The sequence below is a fragment of a genome, unplaced genomic scaffold (assembly GCF_019419815.1).
Source record: "Pyrus x bretschneideri cultivar Hongxiangsu unplaced genomic scaffold, Pyrus_bretschneideri_v1 Contig1, whole genome shotgun sequence".
Taxonomy (NCBI): domain Eukaryota; kingdom Viridiplantae; phylum Streptophyta; class Magnoliopsida; order Rosales; family Rosaceae; genus Pyrus; species Pyrus x bretschneideri.
Window position 1 is genome coordinate 8184063 of NW_025999390.1, and position 17770 is coordinate 8201832.

General features: G+C 38.0%; 3 protein-coding genes across 4 annotated transcripts; all 3 read left to right on the top strand.

The window, feature by feature from the left end:
• Positions 1-2563: 2563 nt before the first annotated feature.
• On the top strand, positions 2564-6443 carry LOC103946777 (protein kinase STUNTED). Of its 2 annotated transcripts, XM_048583379.1 has the most exons (11): positions 2566-2706; positions 2816-3038; positions 3156-3238; positions 3325-3577; positions 3725-4411; positions 4503-4751; positions 4851-5014; positions 5097-5173; positions 5246-5393; positions 5610-5759; positions 5872-6443. In XM_048583379.1, the coding sequence occupies exons 1-11, from the start codon at positions 2581-2583 to the stop codon at positions 6103-6105; spliced, it is 2394 nt and encodes a 797-aa protein (XP_048439336.1). In that variant the 5' UTR covers positions 2566-2580; the 3' UTR covers positions 6106-6443. The 2 variants fall into 2 exon arrangements, with proteins under 2 accessions (XP_048439341.1, XP_048439336.1); XM_048583384.1 differs by lacking the exon at positions 4503-4751 and having other exon boundaries at positions 2564-2706.
• A 772-nt stretch (positions 6444-7215) lies between these two features.
• Positions 7216-11147, top strand: LOC103946778 (F-box protein At5g39450). Its single transcript, XM_009357570.3, has 4 exons — positions 7216-7518; positions 7761-9636; positions 9748-9817; positions 10680-11147. Exons 1-3 carry the CDS (start codon positions 7488-7490, stop codon positions 9773-9775), a joined length of 1935 nt encoding a protein of 644 aa, XP_009355845.2. The 5' UTR covers positions 7216-7487; the 3' UTR covers positions 9776-9817; positions 10680-11147.
• A 2517-nt stretch (positions 11148-13664) lies between these two features.
• Positions 13665-17668, top strand: LOC103946782 (farnesylcysteine lyase). The gene is made up of 5 exons (XM_048583393.1): positions 13665-14219; positions 14306-14479; positions 16084-16443; positions 16562-16737; positions 17209-17668. The coding sequence occupies exons 1-5, from the start codon at positions 13680-13682 to the stop codon at positions 17471-17473; spliced, it is 1515 nt and encodes a 504-aa protein (XP_048439350.1). The 5' UTR covers positions 13665-13679; the 3' UTR covers positions 17474-17668.
• The last annotated feature ends 102 nt before the right edge of the window (positions 17669-17770 follow it).

The following is a 17770-nucleotide window of genomic DNA, read 5'->3' on the forward strand; positions in this document are numbered from 1 at the left end:
ACCATACCACATGGTATTGGTAAGACAAAATTAATTTAACACGTGATATACCATCTCGTGTGCCAATCATATTGAAAAATTTCTCGATCTAAAGGGAGAATCTAATGGTATGCATTAATTAACTTGTCTCCATTACCAAACAACCAAATGTCCCACCACCAATACTACACATGTTTGCACACAGACACAGCTTAACCTAATTAAATCAAGGATCAGGATCCTCTCCTGACCTTAAAAAACTGAACCTGCTTAGAAGGCAATCACGACTGTTGAAATTTGATCCAACAGTTATAAATAAGAGATCTTCTAAAAGTTATAATAATTGTAACCGTTGGATCAAATTTCAAATATTACGATTGCTTGCTCAGCAAACTCAGTTTTTAAAAGGATTTTGATCCTTAAATCAAAACCTGTTCCTTGTTTTGTTGCCTTGTGATCTGTGGCGTCATTTGATTTTTTATTTGTTTATTTATTTATTTATGTTTTTATTTGTACTTTGAATAGTTTTAACTTTAATGTCCCATTGACTCGATTCTCGTTGTCACAACGATTGATGCTACTTTTTTTATTATTTTTTTGGAAACCGATTGACGCTACTTTTGTCTTGGCATTGTGAACGGTGAATGGTTGGCCGAATAATTGTAGGAAACCCTGCTTTGAATACATAGTTACTCAAATCCCGTGCTTGACAAAATCATGCTTTTTTTACCTACTTTAATGAAAGTGTAAAATATTTTTGGTATTGTTCTTTTTTAATGAAAATGATATTTTTACTGTAAAAAATTACTTATAGTACTATTTATGCATCGAAGTGTGTGAATATTCTTTTATTTTTTATTTTAAAAATAAAATAAGAGAGTAAAAAAATGAGAATCAACGTGGAAATCGGAAGAGAAAGGAAAAAGGTTTATTTTTTATTTTTTAATTAGAAATATGTTGGAATCACATATAAATGAGGTTTTAAAATAATAAAATTTCAGTTGTATGAAATTACATTACTGCTCATGTTTTATTTATGTTCATTTTTAATTAGAGAGTTATAATGATAATTTTATAAAATTTTGGTTGACATAAGGGTTATATTAATATGTAGTTTAGATATAGAACCCTTGTTTACCTTAGAGATACACAACGGGTTGGCTCGACCCAAACTTAAAACGATCACAATCAATTAAAAGTTAGTTTGTTGGTTTTATTATTATAGCACGTAATAGTGTTTTTATATTTATATGTATTTAATACAATTATCATCTAGCGACGAGCTATAATTTATGTGAAATATATGTAGTACAATCACCATTTCATCATTCTAATGGAGATAATGGAGATTGTATTAAATACATAAAATATGGTACCAAATGTAGAAATTCAAACCAAAAAATAAAATTAGACTATCTCTTGTTAATTTGGAGTAAATATGGATGTTAGCAACATATGTCGCATCCCAGTCCAGACCCCCACCACATCTCGAGTTCGACTCCAACGTAACACGATATTGTCTGCTTTGGGTCCCGACCATGCCCTTACGGTTTTGTTTCTGATAACTCAGACAAGAACTTCCCAGTGGGTCACCCATCCTAGGATTGCTCTTGCACGAACTCGCTTAACTTTAGAGTTCCTACGGAACCTGAAGTCAATGAGCTTCAAAAGGCATCGTGCTAGGTAGATATAATAATATACATATAAGACTTACAGGATCCATTTCTTTGTGCGATGTGAGATATTACAACATACATATAGGGCTTGTTTAGAAGTACACTTAAAATGACTGAAAATGCTTTTGATAAAATTGATTTTGACTTCCAAAAGTATTTAAGTGTTTTTTGAAAATAGCACCATTCTTAAAAAAATTACTTAAAAGTATCTTTCTATGATATATTTGAGATGTTTATTAAAAATTAATTGTAAAAATATTTTTACAAAATACGCTATTAATTATTTGAAAGTACTTCAACCAAACTTTAAATGTAAAAAGAATAGGATGTTATCTAAGGACGGAGATAATAAATTCTAGAAGACGAGATTCGTTTGTAGATAGCACATGGGTTTGTGCGCGCACATGATAATAGCTTGTGAGCATTCTACATTCTTTGGCCAAAACTTTTTCCTACATATAAACAATGGGCCTGGATTGTCTGCCCTCCTTATCCTATACCATTTCTATCATTTTTTATATTTTGTGATCACGGTTAAATCACATTAATATTTTATTTTGATTTTTTTATAAAAATAATAAGACAAAAAGTAATGAGAATATAAAATATTAACGTGGCTTAATCGTAACCATAGAAATAGTAGGGGATAGGAAAGGTATGGAATGAGGAGGGCAAACAATCCAGATCTATAAACAACACTAATTATACCTTATAATTAAAGTTTTCAATTAATATATATTATTTATTTCTTTTTTTATGATGGGATTCCAGCACTTGTACTATTTTAATTTATATTATATTCTTACCTTCTTTTTTTTTCAGAAGAAAGGAAGAAGGAGAAACTCTGTCCGAAAAAGAAAAAAGTAAAAAGAAAAAAAGAAATTATGTTCCCTTATTCCTGCGGTTAATTAATTGCAAGACCGAAATGGCCGGACACTCATATCGTGGGCATAAGATTTCCCACCCTGTCTCCGTCCCCACCGTTCTCCATTCTCCATTCTTCAACAACAACCGACCACGATTCGTTTTCTCAATTCGCAATTCGCAATTCGTAATTCCATCTGAATTTCCATTGGATTTTGGATTCGTTTCCTTCGCTGGAATCATCTTCCTACATACGCATCGGCATCCCAAGAATATAACTGATTTTTGTCTGACAGCTGGCAAGTGGGACACAATCGGCGTCGGAGGCAGATGAGATGAAGTTGTTGAGTGGAACAGACGGTGCAGGCTGTGGTGGTGGGGGGAAGACGGTGGTGGTGGGAGTGAAGTTAGACTCACACAGCAAGGAACTGCTGACGTGGGCACTCGTTAAAGTGGCGGAGACTGGTGACAATGTCGTTGCCATTCATGTTCTTGAGGACCACCTTCTCGCCACCTCTGGTCTGTGCTCTAATTCTCTCTCTGGATTTTGATTTTCTTTCGTGATTGGATTTGGGTTTTTTGGGTTTTTGTTGAATTTGGGTTTTGGGTTTTTGTTGAATTTGGTTTGTGTTGCAGAGGGGACTTCGTCATTGCTCTCACTCGTGAAGACATTCGACTCTGTGCTCTCTGCCTATGAAGGTTTCTGCAACTTGAAGCAGGTTCCCATTTCACACTGCGATTCTCTCTATCTTCTTATTCTAATTGTTTCGTTTGGAGGCTGAGACTGCACTTCAATTGTGAACAGGTTGATCTGAAGCTTAAGGTCTGTAGAGGCGATTCGGTCCGAAAGCTGCTCGTTCGGGAAGCAAAAGCATTTCATGCGGCTACTACCATTGTTGGAACATCTAAAACCCACCACAGAATTGGATCATCATCGACTTCCGTTGCCAAGTACTGTGCGAGAAAATTGTCTAAAAATTTCTCTGTTTTTGCTGTTGATAATGGAAAAATTGTGTTCAAGAGGGTCGGAACTGATAGGACTGCAGATCAATTTCAAGGTTTTTGTAACTTTCTTCTTCTGGATTTTGTTGATTTTAGTCTGATGCTGCCTAGAGGTTGTTTTTTTTGTTAATTGCGGTATAAATTTGGTTTTGATTCAAGTAATAGGCTTAACTATTTTGCTTATTTCCCATGTCGTTGAACAGGTAATGGTCAGAACCGGAGCTATGTTCATACTAGCTTGGTTGGTGAGTCGCTGAGCAAGGATGCAAAAGCACCTAATGATTCTGAACTAAATCAATGTCGACATTTCGTAAGAAAATCCTGTTCCAGGTGTGGAAAGAAAACCCTTCAGATAAATTGTGAGACTTGTGTTGGAGATCCAGTTTTGCTGGACAATTCTGGGACTAAATTGGCAGATGAGTTGCCAGCGGAAGGTGTTGAAGACAATTCATTGGCTTTGGTACCAATCCAAAGACTAGACATCGCTTCAAACTCTTTCAAGCTTCAAGATTCACAGTGTTTGAAACCTGGTTGGTCGCTTATACGTCAGGCCTTTTTGCCAAAGCGGCAACACGTGGAGAAATCTGGGAAAAAGACATCTGTTTTTCGATGGGTCCTGAGACCATTGAGCTGGCATACTTCATCTGTAATCTATCCTGATCAGAAACAGAATAATTCTTGCCATGGTGAAGATTCTTCTTCCGTGCTGGATGGAATAAGTGGAGCAATTGTGCCGTTTGAGCCGGATGCAATCTACTCTCCTCTATTCCCTAACCATGGCAATGACCCCCTTCCTGAAGAATTTGTGGATTCATGTAAGAAATTATCATCCAGTTGTAGATTGTTTAGCTACGAGGAGCTTTTGTCAGCAACATCCAACTTCATTCCTGGTTTGTTTCCTTTCCCTAATTTTATGTTCCTGGTTTTAAGTGTACTTCAAGCGGGATGTTATTCTCACAAATTTTAACTCGCATGTTTCAGAGAACATGGTTGGTAAAGGTGGCAGTAGTTATGTTTATAGAGGGTGTCCTTTAGATGGAAAGGAGTGGGCAGTGAAAATCCTGAAGCCATCTGGAGATATATTAAAAGAGTTTGTTCATGAGATTGAGATAATCAAATCTTTAAACCACAAGAACATAATCTCCCTAGTTGGATTTTGTTTCGAGGAGAACCATTTACTTTTAGTCTATGATTTTATTTCAAGAGGAAGCTTAGAAGAGAACCTCCATGGTAAATAATTGTTCAAGGTCTATCTCATTAGTATTGACAAATGTTTTGCTTCTCTGTTGTCAATTTTCTTAACTCATGAAGCACAATTTTCTGGTCAAGGTAATAAGAAGGATGCAAATGCATTTGGTTGGAAGCAGAGATATAATGTGGCGATAGGTGTCGCGGAGGCACTTGATTATCTACACAATGGTTGTGAAGAACCTGTAATTCACAGGGATGTGAAGTCTTCCAATATCCTTCTTTCTGATGATTTCGAGCCGCAGGTTCTGTGCTGTAACCTTAGTATTTCTTGTTTATCATTTGAAGCTTCCTCTGCTGATCAACTTTTATATATTGGTTCTTCAGCTCTCAGATTTTGGACTTGCTTGTTCGGCATCAGTGTCAACCGATATTAGCTGCACAGATGTGGCAGGAACATTTGGGTGAGTAGTGGTCTTTTAGTATATAGTTTCACCATTTGGTATTCTTGCTAACGCTCTTCTTTACTGTGACAGTTACTTGGCTCCAGAATACTTCATGCATGGCAAAGTGAGTGATAAAATTGATGTCTATGCATTTGGAGTCGTAGTCCTTGAGATTCTTTCTGGGAGAAAACCAATCTTCAGTAAGGACCCAAAGGGCCAGGAAAGTCTGGTGATGTGGGTAAGTCCTCACCTCTGTGCAAACTTGGGACATGGAAATATTTGTGTGCGTAATCTTCTAATATTTTAGTCGTTTCGGATATGTAATATTAAATGGAATGGTACATTTCCTTCAAGAAAGAAAGTGGATTTTCTGTTTCAGAGTCCAGCAAATGTTTCTTTACAATCAAGTGTGTTGTGGTTCTGTAAAATAAAACTTGAATGAATTTAATTCCAGGCAAAGCCAATTTTGAAGAGCGGGAACGTCGCACAACTGCTAGATCCAAGCCTGGGTATTGCCTATGATCATGATCAAATTGAGAGAATGATTTTGGCTGCTAACCTTTGTATTAGACATGCACCTGGCCTTCGGCCTAATATCAGCGTAGTAAGTCTTGTACTTTTTTCTTTCGTTTTCAACTTTGAATTTTACTTAATTATTTGGTTTTTAATTTATCTGCAAATTTATTTAATTGTTGGTGATTTGCATTTTTTGCCAGGTTTTGAAGCTTCTGCAAGGAGATGAAGAAGTGACAAGGTGGGCAAGACAAGTGAGTGTATCAGAAGATGAAGCCGTGGATGGAGAAGCACCTTCTTGTAGCATTCAATCCCATCTTAACCTTGCACTGCGAGATTTGGAAGATGATTCCGTTTCTGTTAGCAGTGGCGAGCAAAGCATCGCTTTAGAGGATTACTTGCAAGGCAGATGGAGCCGCTCATCAAGCTTTAACTAGTCACGTTTTTGGACACGCATTGTACCGTATCAGTAGGTTCTGTTGTAAATTCCTTTTGTGATTGTCCATCCAAAGTCAGTGCCTGCTGGTTGAGTCACTTGAACTAGGTCCTGGAAGAGAGGTTGTTTGCAAGATTCGAGTCCTGACTTCCTCCTTGACCTAGTAGTTGTTGTATGGCAGTCTGACCGCCCCTCGAGTCCTCTGAGTCTCTCTGTTATACTTGTCGAGGCGAATGACGAGAGAAAATATGGCAGGAGACTCAGAATAACGCATAATAACCGCAGTTTTCCATATGGTGTATATAAACTTTGGAACTTTATGAACTTTTCCTCACACTACTTGTAATAGTAATGCTCTGAACAATTAACATCCTTGAGGATTGTGGCCGGAAGGCCAAACGTACATGAATGCACCGAGTCTGATCAGACATTGGTGAATACTTGGGAAGAAATCAACCGCCATATCTACTACCCCGACCACCATGTCGACGACCATATCAGCTATGAAACGTGTAAGATGCATGTATCTTTAGAAAATTAAAGCTTTGGATCTTACTGTTGATACATTGAATAGACTTAAACTGACCGAAATTACAATAATTTTGTTTGACTCGATTTCAATGACAATGTTAGTTAAAACTAAATTATTAAATGCTAATTGATTTGGTTATATTTTTGAAATAAGATTCTCTCTCTTTATATTCTTATCTTTTTCCTCCCGTCCTCTTATATCTTGTTTTTTGTTTTATTATTTCTATAAAAAAATTAATATAAAATTTTAACTTCGTAACCGGCTAAGTATAAAGAAAAAGATAATAAGAGAAAGAAAAAAATTCATCCTTTCTGTATTTTTTGCTCGAACCGAATCAAAAGTAACCACGTCCACCCACGGTCCCACAGCAAGGGCGTGGGCATGGCCCATCTGCCCAACACGATGGTTGTAGGAATCAGACTGTTATTCCACACTGGGACACGGGAGGGGTCAATCAGTCAAGAATCATTGGAGTCTACTACCTACATCACCCCCGTCACCAGTCCTTGTGGAAATTGTGGAATATTATTTCTCTCTCTCTCTGTCTCTCTCTCTCTCTCTCTCTTCTCTCTGTCTGTCTCTCTCTTCTCTCTCTCATACGCGCACTGGTGTGGTGCGCGCATGGACTTTTGGGCTTTAGGCTTGAAGCTCGCTCACCACCATTCAAATTCAGTATTGGGTGGCTGACTCGATCGGCTTTGATTCCACGAGATATTTGACCTCATCCTATTCCGATTGTTCGATGCAGATTTGGAAGCTCTGAAAATTACCCCCATTTTTTTAATTTTGTTCCTTCCTAGTTCCTACTCTCTCTCTCTCTCTCTCTCTCTCAATTCAGAGATGGCGCTTCAATGAGTGAAGGCAAACCCACTTCAGCTTCAGGTCTGATCCGTGAACTTGTCTTCTTTTTTCTTCTTAATTGGTGAGAAAGGGAGTGTCTTGAAGGAATTTGTTACTGATTGTTTCACAATTTTGCTTCTTAGTTTTTTGAATTTTGTGAATCGTGAATTGCGCAGACTATGCATATATATATATGTGTGTGTGTGTGTGTGTAAATCATGTATGTTAGATGTAAAGATAGATTGATTGTAGCTGTGCCTGTGTGTTGAATTTGTTGTTGACAGTGAATGGTCCGTCGGTGACGGTCATGTCGTCGGAATCCTGTAGCTCCAGCTGGCTTCTGCGTCTGCCAGATGATGTGTTTTCCATTGTCATCTGCTCCCTTTCACCTCGGGACATTTGTAATCTCGGTCTTTGCTGCCGGAGTTTTTCTGAACTCGTTTACTCCGATAAGGTCTGGCTCACCCAATGCCAGATGCTTGGAATTGTACCTCTCCAAGACCTTCTTGTCTGGCGTCAAGCCGTCTCATCTTTCAAGGCGCTTTGCCGCTTTCTCTGTAGTGTTCAGCCTCTCATGGGAATTTGGGTTCACCAGAATCCAGAGCTTGGCAATGTAGTCTATGTCATGCCAGGTTTTGTTTCCGTTGTTGGCTGCCGCATTATACCTCAAGAACTCGGCCCGTTAGGCATTGAGGATGGCCCTCTTCTCTGGGCTCCTGTATTTGAAATTATTGGTGATTCTGATGGTTCCTCGTCCTTTTTTCTACATGGAAGGGACAAGGGACAGGACTATGTCTATCCTGGTTTTGTGAAACCTGTTGGCAGGTCATGCAATGTTCTGTTGCTTGAGATCGAGCCTAGACCCCATAAAAATGGGGTTGAATTGTTGCACGGCAAGAGTTTTGTTAATGACTCAGATAAGGAGCTGTCAAGGAAGATTTGTAGGTCGAATAGTGAACTTTCAAGGTCACAGAGGGTGTTTCAGCAGAGTGAGACTTCAGTGCCCTTCAGTCGTTTGGCTTTCAGTGACAGGAGAAAATTGCTTGAGGTTTTCATGAACCAAATCCGTCTAAAGGTTCCCGATGCAGCAATTGGGCCACTCTTTCCAAGGTTGAGGGGTAGTGGGGAGAACTCTCAGATTGGTACAGCGCTCTTATTGGAACGAAGATCATTGCTTTTTCAAATGCGTAAACTTGGTGGATATCAGATGGATTTGAAGGAAAGTAATCTGCTTCCTCCGAATCCCACTCAACTGCGGTTAAGTGAGATCAGATCTTGTCTTGATCAGTCAAGTGGTTCGCAAAGTTCTATCAATGAGGATGATGGCCACAGACAATGCAACAGGAGGAGAAGTCTTGGCAGGTACTTTAGGGATAGCATCAATCAGATGCTGGGAAAGTCAATCTCTGTCAATGGTAATTCAAAGAATAGTTCTTCCAGCAGTGAGAGTAAGTATGCATCCCTTCAGGATTTTCTGAAATCAGGTGATACAATAGAACTGACTTTACATGCTTCCACTGTGAAGTTATCTTCTTATCGAGCATGGCCAAACATGCATGAAAGTCGATTTGCCCTATACAAATTGCCTTTGCGGATCCCAACTGCTGAGCAAGAGTATGCTGGTTTATGGGGAGGCACTTTTGGGTGGCCTCCCGGGAGGCCGACCAAAGACAAGCCTGGAAAGGCTCTCTTCTTCCTTTTGCTTTCTTATGAAGAGTGCGAGGGGCAACAGTTTCTAATTGCAACCAAAATATTAGAGGGTACCCACTATGTTCTACACCCTAATGGCTCAGCCATGTTTATAGTAAATATCGATGAACCTTCATTGGATCCATTCCCTTGGGATACTGATGCTGATTCCCATCCCGTGAATGTTAATCATGCTTTTAAAGGTGAGGGTATTGCCAACGGGTATGGTTTTAGATACCCTGGCTCGAAACCCGGTTCCCTCTTTGTGTTTGAAGATGGTCAACTTGCCTTCATTTGGAAGGAGTCCAGGGCTGTCTTGACTTTGCAGAGGTTGGACTTGCAAGAGCTTTTGAAAAAAGGCGAAAGGGTGCCTGCACTACCTCCAATTGCTAACTTTTCATACTTAACCAAGTCTTACTCAAATGTGTTTGCTGAGTTCCCAAGCATCTCAACTTCGTGGGCGTCAACAAGGTATGCCTTGCCTCCTCTGGATGTGCTCATGATGCTTTTGTCTTCCCCATGCACCTAAATAATCAATTTCATCACCATGCTTATATAGTTTCTTGAACTCTATGCAAACAGGCAGGAGCCGTCTGACACCCCTAGGTGAACTCTGATCACTATAGATGAGGCTTTTGCGTAAGCAGGACGGGTAAGTAGTAAAAGCAAAAATATAAAAAACAATCTTTAAACTGACAATTGTATCTATTACTATATTACACCAGGATTTATTAGTCATCGCTAAGAAACCAAGACTACAAACTTGGGCTTTGTGTGTGTGTGTTTCCCTTTTTTTGGTACTTAAGGAGGAAACCATTTCAGATTTCAGATACAACATTTTTGTATTGAAGTTTTCAATTATGAGTTAACTTTCAATTTATTTATAGGTTTTTTTTTCACTTATACTGTATGAAGACTTGAATTGTGCATAACTGTTTTTGTTGTATAATTGTAAAAACACATTTTCAAGAAAGCATGTATTCCTCAACCTTAATTGTGTAAGGAAAAGAGGAGTATTTTCCAAGGGTGCTTACCTAGGAGTATAATACGGGTTAGAATTGTATAATAACAGAATGTCACTAGGTTCGGACCTTTTTTTCTTGGATTGTTGTGTGAATAGAAATTAGGGGAAAAAGGTTGAAAAGGTTTAGGTTGACTTTTGGAACCTTGTTGGTTTGGGAGCTTTGCCTTTGCTCTGTGGAACTTGTTCCTGCGGCTGCCTCATGTAAAAACTTAGCGTCTCTTCTCCTAGTTGGAGATGTTTGCATCCGTTTCTTTCTTTTGCCTTTTGCGTTTATAAATGCACCTTTTGACCAAAAAAAGAAACTGTCTCATGCATTAGGCTCCTGATGCGTGGCATAGTTATTTCGAAGCCTTAACAATCTTGTAATAGACCAATCTCTATCTGTCATGAAATGGTTTTCTATGACTTGAGACTAGGCAAAGTTTGTTTCATTGTAAAGTACTGATTTAATGTTCTTCTGAGGTGAGGGTTACGTGTTTCTTTTTGACAGGCGACGCATGATGTAGAGACTGAACAGATATTGTACCTGCATTGCTTGATTACTTGATACACACGCGAGGCTAAGAATTTCTCAGCTGCTAATAATGGCCGGAATATGCAAATTCGATGTCCTTAATTTCGTCTTCAAGTCTTTTCTCTTGGATGACATAGAGGTGATGTTTACTATTTTTCTTTTATGTTTAAAACAGTACATGTCTATGGACAATAGTTTGCCCATGTAAATGATTCTGCCACTATACCCCCTCCATCTTGCTTTTTACAACTTTGAAAGGAGCTTAAAGTTGATGGTGGGTACTGGGTAGGTAGGTAGGTACTTGTGTTTTCTACATATATGAATAACAATACAAGGGAAGGGGTGCAAGTGAGATTGAAAATTTCGTTTTCGACCGTAACGAATTGTATTAAATTTGTTTGTGTTGGATCAATTGTAAGGAGGTCGAAGGTTTGCTTTGCTTTACTTTTGTATGGTTAAATGCTAAATTACAAATTGAAAAGTTATGATTGAAAATTTTGAATGATTTTTTTAAATTCGGTGCATTCAATCAGAATTTTGAAGGAATTTTTAACGTTCTAAATGTATTCAATTAAAAACTGAAGTTTAAAGGATTTTAAATAGTTGGGAAATTCGAGGGAATTAAAGAGATTTCGTACTATATTGTAGCATTCTCAAATCTCATCTCTCCTCTTGAGAACTTGAGAGAATTCACTCAAAGTTTTGTGTAGAATCTCCAGAAATCTATTAAACTTCATAATTATATATATATATATATATATATATATATATTAAAATCTCTAAAAATCTTAGTTGAATACACTCTTTAGATAAGACGACAAACTATTCTCATTAGCCACGTCATGAAGTTAGTAAATTGAATACTTTCAACGAGTGCTCAAATACCATCCAACATATAAATACAAGTTTTCAAGAAGAGGACCCTCATTTCCTTTACCATGGCTCTGGTTTCATTTCGTTCACATTCCTTATGCCCCCCTTTTTCAACTCTTTTACGCTAGATATACAACCTAGTCTTTAAACTCGTCTTTAAATTCCTAATTAATACGTAGTGCAACACATGACACACCCCGATCGAAATCAAGGCGTACTGACCCTCACGTGAGGGTGACGTAGTCATGTGCACAGTATGGAAGCAAAAGATAATAATAAAAATACAAATAAATAAAAACCAAACTACTAAATAAACTAATTAAAGTAACACACTAGTGTGAGACTAAGTGGGATAAACATAATCAGAGCACAGAAAGCCTTAGTGCAGTCCAAAAGAAAGAATATTAATTACACAACACTCAAAGGTGATCCTACATTTGTGATGCTCTATCAGATCACCGTCAAGTCCTCGTGAACCACCAAAGCTGTGCTTCTAACTAGAACCTGGAGGGGCGCAAAATAGAAAGTGTGAGTGGGCAAAAACAAAGTTTTTCAAAATCATTTCATTACCAAAAGTTCTAACACCTCGCCGTAAACCTATATAGTTTCCCAGAAAATAGAATATACACATATATCAAAAACATGTTCAGAAATATGCTATGTCGAATGCCTCCACATAAAATGTAAGTAACTCAGGTAATGTCAATCAATGCAAGTAACATGTCAGCCGGAGTCACCTACCATGACTTGTACGGCTGAATCTAGAGCTCAAATCCCCAACTTACTAACTATACCTGCACATGAGTCGGAACCACCTAAAGTGGTCTGTACAACAGGACTGGGTGTAAATAAATATGCTCAAGTGCTATGATCACGTGAAGACTGTGCGAATAATTACGGGTCACCTACGAGTCGGAACCATCTAAAGTGGTTTATACGACAGGACTGTGCACCTAACTTGGATTCAAGATACTTGTGTTTTCTACATATATGAATAACAATACAAGGGAAGGGGTGCAGGTGAGATTGAAATTTTCGTTTTCGACCGTAACGAATTGTATTAAATTTGTTTGTGTTGGATCAATTGTAAGGAGGTCGAAGGTTTGCTTTGCTTTACTTTTGTATGGTTAAATGCTAAATTACAAATTGAAAACTTTATGATTGAAATTTTTGAATGATTTTTTAAAATTTAGGCGCATTCAATCAGAATTTTGAACGAATTTTTAACGTTCTAAATGTATTCAATTAGAAATTGAAGTTTAAAGGATTTTAAATAGTTGGGGAATTCGAGAGAATTAGAGAGATTTCGTACTATATTGTAGCATTCTTAAATCTCACATCTTCTCCTGAGAATTTGAGAGAATTTACTCAAAGTTTTGTATAAAATCCCTAGAAATCTATTAAACTTCATAATTTTTTTTATAAATATATTAAAATCTCTAAAAATCTCAATTGAATACACACTCTTTAAATAAGACGACAAACTATTCTCATTAGCCACATCATGAAGTTAGTAAATTGAATACTTTCAACGAGTACTCAAATATTATCCAACATATAAATACAAGTTTTCAAGAAGAGGACCCTCATTTCCTTTACCATGGCTCTAGTTTCATTTCGTTCGCATTCCTTTTGCCCCCCTTTTTCAACTCTTTTACGCTAGATATACAACTTAGTCTTAAAACTCGTCTTTAAATTCCTAATTAATACGTAGTGCAACACGAACGGCACTTGAAGCTTTTTCTCGAGGAAAATGATCATCTTCGGATCCTTTCGATCAAATACTCTCAATCTATCAATATACACCTTTGAAATTTAATCCAACGGCTATAAACAAAAGATCTTTTAAAACTTACAATAACTTTAACCAATGAATCAAATTTTAAGGATCCGAATTAGTGGATTGAGAGGATTTGGTGGATCCTCTTTCTCGGTCATGTCCCGTAGCATGCAAGTTGTGATATTTGACGCTTGGGTTAGATAGACCTTTTGGACTATGTTTTGTACTGTGGTTTTGTACAGTACAAATATGTAACTATTTAGTTATTAACTAGAGAAAGAAGAAGAAACTTTCATAAATCTCATCCTCCCGGACCCTCAGTCATGTCGTTGTCGTCGGCGTCAACTCCCACAACCACCTTCATTTTCTCACTCCTCCCTCTCTTCCTCCTCCTCCTCCTATCAGATGCAAATGCAAATGCTGTTGACTCGGCTTCTACTGTCTGCATCATCGGCAGCGGCATCGGTGGCTCCTCCGTGGCCCACTTCCTCCGCCGCTACTCCCCCCCTCATCTCAACTTCACGGTCCGGATCTTCGAGCGCAACCCCATCGTCGGTGGTCGCATGGCCACCGTCAACGTGTCCGGCCACATTTTCGAGGCTGGCGCTTCCATTCTCCACCCCAGGAACCTGCACGCTTTGAACTACTCCAAGCTCCTCAACCTCGCCGTCAATAGCCCCTCCTCCTCCGACGAATCCTCCTCTTCTGCTTTTGGAATTTGGGACGGCCATAAGTTTGTGTTCAAGACTCTGAGCTTCAAATCAGAGCTTCCCTTTGTCGATAAGATAGTTTCGCTTGCCAATTCACTCCTCATGCTCTTCAGATACGGCTACTCCCTTATCAGGATGGACAAATTTGTTGAGGTATAAAACTAAATAAATGGTTTATTTATTGAGTTTTAACTTAGGGTTTTGTTGTTGAATTTGGTGAATTTCTTTGTGTGGTGCAGACTGCTGTAAACAAGTTCTGCAAGTATTATGAAAGCTTTGAGACGAGACCCGTTTTCGAGACGGTGGATGAGATGCTCAAATGGGCTGGTTTGTACAATCTCACCACCACCACTTTGGCTGTCGAACTGGCCGATGCCAGACTGTCTCCCCTCTTGATACAAGAGCTTGTCACTGTAAGAACCAAAGTCCCCAGCTTTCTTTAATGGATTGCAATTATCAATAGTTTCACTTCTGTTAACTTCGGATTCTATGCTTTCAACTTAACATGATTGATAATTTGATTTTAATAAACATATTGGTACTTCTCCGCAAGTTCGTTGACTGTTTAGAATTTAAATTCATGTTACACAAGTGTATTGGAGCTTCTGTAGCTTGTAGATACTATAGTATAAAGAAGAAACGTCAGCCAAATATTTCATTTTTTCTCATATGCTTATTTCGAACATGGTTACTGGGGTGGGGTTTCTAAATCCAGAAGTGTTGTCTGTTTCATATAAACAAAACAAAACAAAAAATAGTAAATGGAAGAAACATCACCAAAATATTTCAGTTAAAAATTTCACTGCTTATAACTACATAAGAGTGGGGAAGAAATCTACTTCAATGTCAGCTTGCTTCTGCTAAGCATATCTTTTGTTTACAATAGTTAGTACGATATCTTGTGCAAAAAGTAAATAAAAAACTTTTTATTTGAGGTGTATGGTCGGCAAGTGGGAAAGAGGTCTCATCCTCACCCCTAAACAACTACCATTGAAGTGATCTACTTCAATGATAGCGAGCTTCTGTGATCTTGTCTTCTGTTTGTAATATATAGTATGATATCTTGTGCAAAAAGTAGATATAGGAAGGAGTAGAAAAGGTTCTTTCTTTTTTGGCGCCCCTGTTATCTTACGTCCATGCATAAAGTCTCATTAATATAAAGATTTTTCATGCCCTTAATTTGAATTGATTTCATTGGGCGCTCATTAATGCCCAGTTGAAGTATTATATAGGAATAGAGAGACCTGCGAGATCTTGTAATCGAAAAAAGAAGGTGCTACCAAGCTGTGCTGCATGTTTTCCACATTGTTATCAAATCTAGATATTAAAAACTTGCCAAAAGAGGATTTTTGTGCTCTGTTATGAGTGGTTTTAGATCCATGCATCTTCAAATTTCACAGAATCGGCACAAATTGTTTCAATGTTTTATTAAAACGTTGTCATCATGGATGGGATCATAACTTTGAAGCATACTCAGATTAGAACTGTAAATGTCATTTTGGTGGTTTATGATGATATCTTGTGGATTTTGGTGGGATAAAGTTTTGCAAGACAAGCAATTAAGAACAATGGATGTATAGCCTCAAGTTTCAAAAGTACTTTATTTGATTCTGATTTTTTCCCCCTCATTTGTGTATAATATACCGTATCCTGGATGAGGATTAGATAAACTGGATATAGGGCATGCCATTTATTTTCCCTAGTCTAAAATTGTTATTGTTGTTCTTATACGTTAGTTTTCTTAGCATATAGGGCTTCTCGTTTTTTTTCTTCTGGTTATCTTTATATCAGTGTATATGGAAACAAAAGCATGTGTCATGGGTGCCTGGAGAGGTTCTACTTCATTTCAACTTAAGGAAACTCTTGGTTTGTTGAAATTTTGGTATGCTGAACTATGGAGTTGGCTTATAAGTGCAGCAGTCTTCTGCTAAAAAACAACAAAATTAAATAAAGTGCAGCAGTCTTTTGAGTTTTTCAAAAGTCCCATTATAACTTAGCACTCTGCTGAATTCTTCAGGTCATCACAAGAATCAATTATGGCCAAAGTGTCAGTATGAGTGGACTTGCTGGTGCAGTTTCATTGGCTGGATCAGGCGGAGGATTGTGGGCCATCAAAGGAGGGAACTGGCAGATGGCTGCCGGACTGATTGATCGTTCTAATGTTGAATTGCACCTTCAAGAAGAGATAGAGTCCATTTCATCAAATGGAGAATATTATGAGCTTAATTCCACCCTGCGGAACAGTTATACATGTGACATAGCAGTGGTTGCTTCACCTCTAGATGAGTTGAGTCTCAAGTTTAATCCTCCAATCTCCATCCCTAAGAGAGAATTGCAACACACGCATGCAACTTTTGTTAGGGGCCTCTTAAATCCTGTAAGTAACCAGCATTGCTAAAAATCATGTGTGTATGCTTATTTTTTTCAGTTACGTATGATTTTGGGTTTAATCTTTATGCTATCCCTAATTATTATTCTTTGTTTTTTGGGGCAAGGTATATTTTGGCCTGAATTCTGTGGCAGAAATCCCGGAATTGGTTGGCACTATTGAGATTCCTGATCTTCCATTCTCAAGTATATCAGTTCTGAAGCAACATGATGAGAAAGATTTCACTTACAAGATATTCTCTCGTAAACCAATGGCAGATGCAATCCTAGATAGTATCTTCAGGTAACAGTCTAGTTTTCTAAATAGTGAGCACTCGTTTTCTGGATACAGCAAAAGAGAATAGGGTGCTTGACATACTGACATACATATTCCACCCTCAGAGTTTCCTCAGTTTTCCTCTTCTGTGATTGAACCAAGATTCAACTAGCAAATGGAATTAAAACTGATTAACCTTAGACGTGCCTTGTTTGTGTACTGCATTAAAATTGAGCCTAGGGTCAAGCAAACTCAAGGGTGTGTACTGCACTAAAATCTTTATGCTCGTCTAGTCTATTTGTTTTTAGAGTCAAGTAGTAATACGGGTAACATTTGTTCTGTATTTTTATCTTTTTGTTTTGCTTGGATACAAGCAGAATGTTTGAGTGACCTTTCTCTAACAACTGTCAAATTTTCCTTTGGAATCGTCATCTTGTTCATGAGGCCCTTGATCCTTTAAATAAATACTGATTATTGGTTTTCTTGTGCAACTACTAGCGTGAGGACGGAGACAATTCGAATAAATTGGGGTGCATACCCTCATTATACAGCTCCTGAAGTATTTGCACCGTTTATTTTGGATGGTCAGCATTTGTACTACGTGAATGCTTTGGAGAATGCAGCAAGTACAATGGAGACGAGTGCTGTTGCAGCTGAGAATGTTGCAAGACTCATCCTATCAAGATTTTCTAGCGTTGTACCTTTAAGTTTGCCAAGCTTGAGCTCCAAAGGCGATGGAGGGGATGTTCATGTAGATCTGTGAATTCTGTTTGTGATCTCCAGTCCAGTCCTTGGTTTCGGATGTAATTAAGATCGGGTGGCACTGTCATATGTGTAATAATATGTTAGGCCAAAATAAGCCTGTACCATAACTTGGAGCAAGTTTCAACTGAGTTTATGGAGACATGGGACATTGATCTGTAAATTTCGTTAATCAGAAAACTGAAGAATTGTCCAATTTTTTCTTGCTTTTTTGTTGGCAAAACTAATGTCTAATGTTGAAATTTGGATTGTTAGTTTAGGCAGGGATGTTGCTCTTTGGGTTGAACAGTTGGAATCT

Coding starts and splice junctions, on each gene's coding strand:
- LOC103946777 (XM_048583379.1), top strand. CDS start 2,581: ATGGCCGGACACTCATATCGTGGGCATAAGATTTCCCACCCTGTCTCC. Junction 3,039..3,155: donor CCACCTTCTCGCCACCTCTG/GTCTGTGCTCTA, acceptor TTTGTGTTGCAG/AGGGGACTTCGTCATTGCTC. Junction 4,412..4,502: donor AACATCCAACTTCATTCCTG/GTTTGTTTCCTT, acceptor CGCATGTTTCAG/AGAACATGGTTGGTAAAGGT.
- LOC103946782 (XM_048583393.1), top strand. CDS start 13,680: ATGTCGTTGTCGTCGGCGTCAACTCCCACAACCACCTTCATTTTCTCA. Junction 14,220..14,305: donor GGATGGACAAATTTGTTGAG/GTATAAAACTAA, acceptor TGTGTGGTGCAG/ACTGCTGTAAACAAGTTCTG. Junction 16,444..16,561: donor TTAGGGGCCTCTTAAATCCT/GTAAGTAACCAG, acceptor TTTTGGGGCAAG/GTATATTTTGGCCTGAATTC.
- LOC103946778 (XM_009357570.3), top strand. CDS start 7,488: ATGAGTGAAGGCAAACCCACTTCAGCTTCAG. Junction 7,519..7,760: donor CAAACCCACTTCAGCTTCAG/GTCTGATCCGTG, acceptor TGTTGTTGACAG/TGAATGGTCCGTCGGTGACG. Junction 9,637..9,747: donor ACTTCGTGGGCGTCAACAAG/GTATGCCTTGCC, acceptor CTATGCAAACAG/GCAGGAGCCGTCTGACACCC.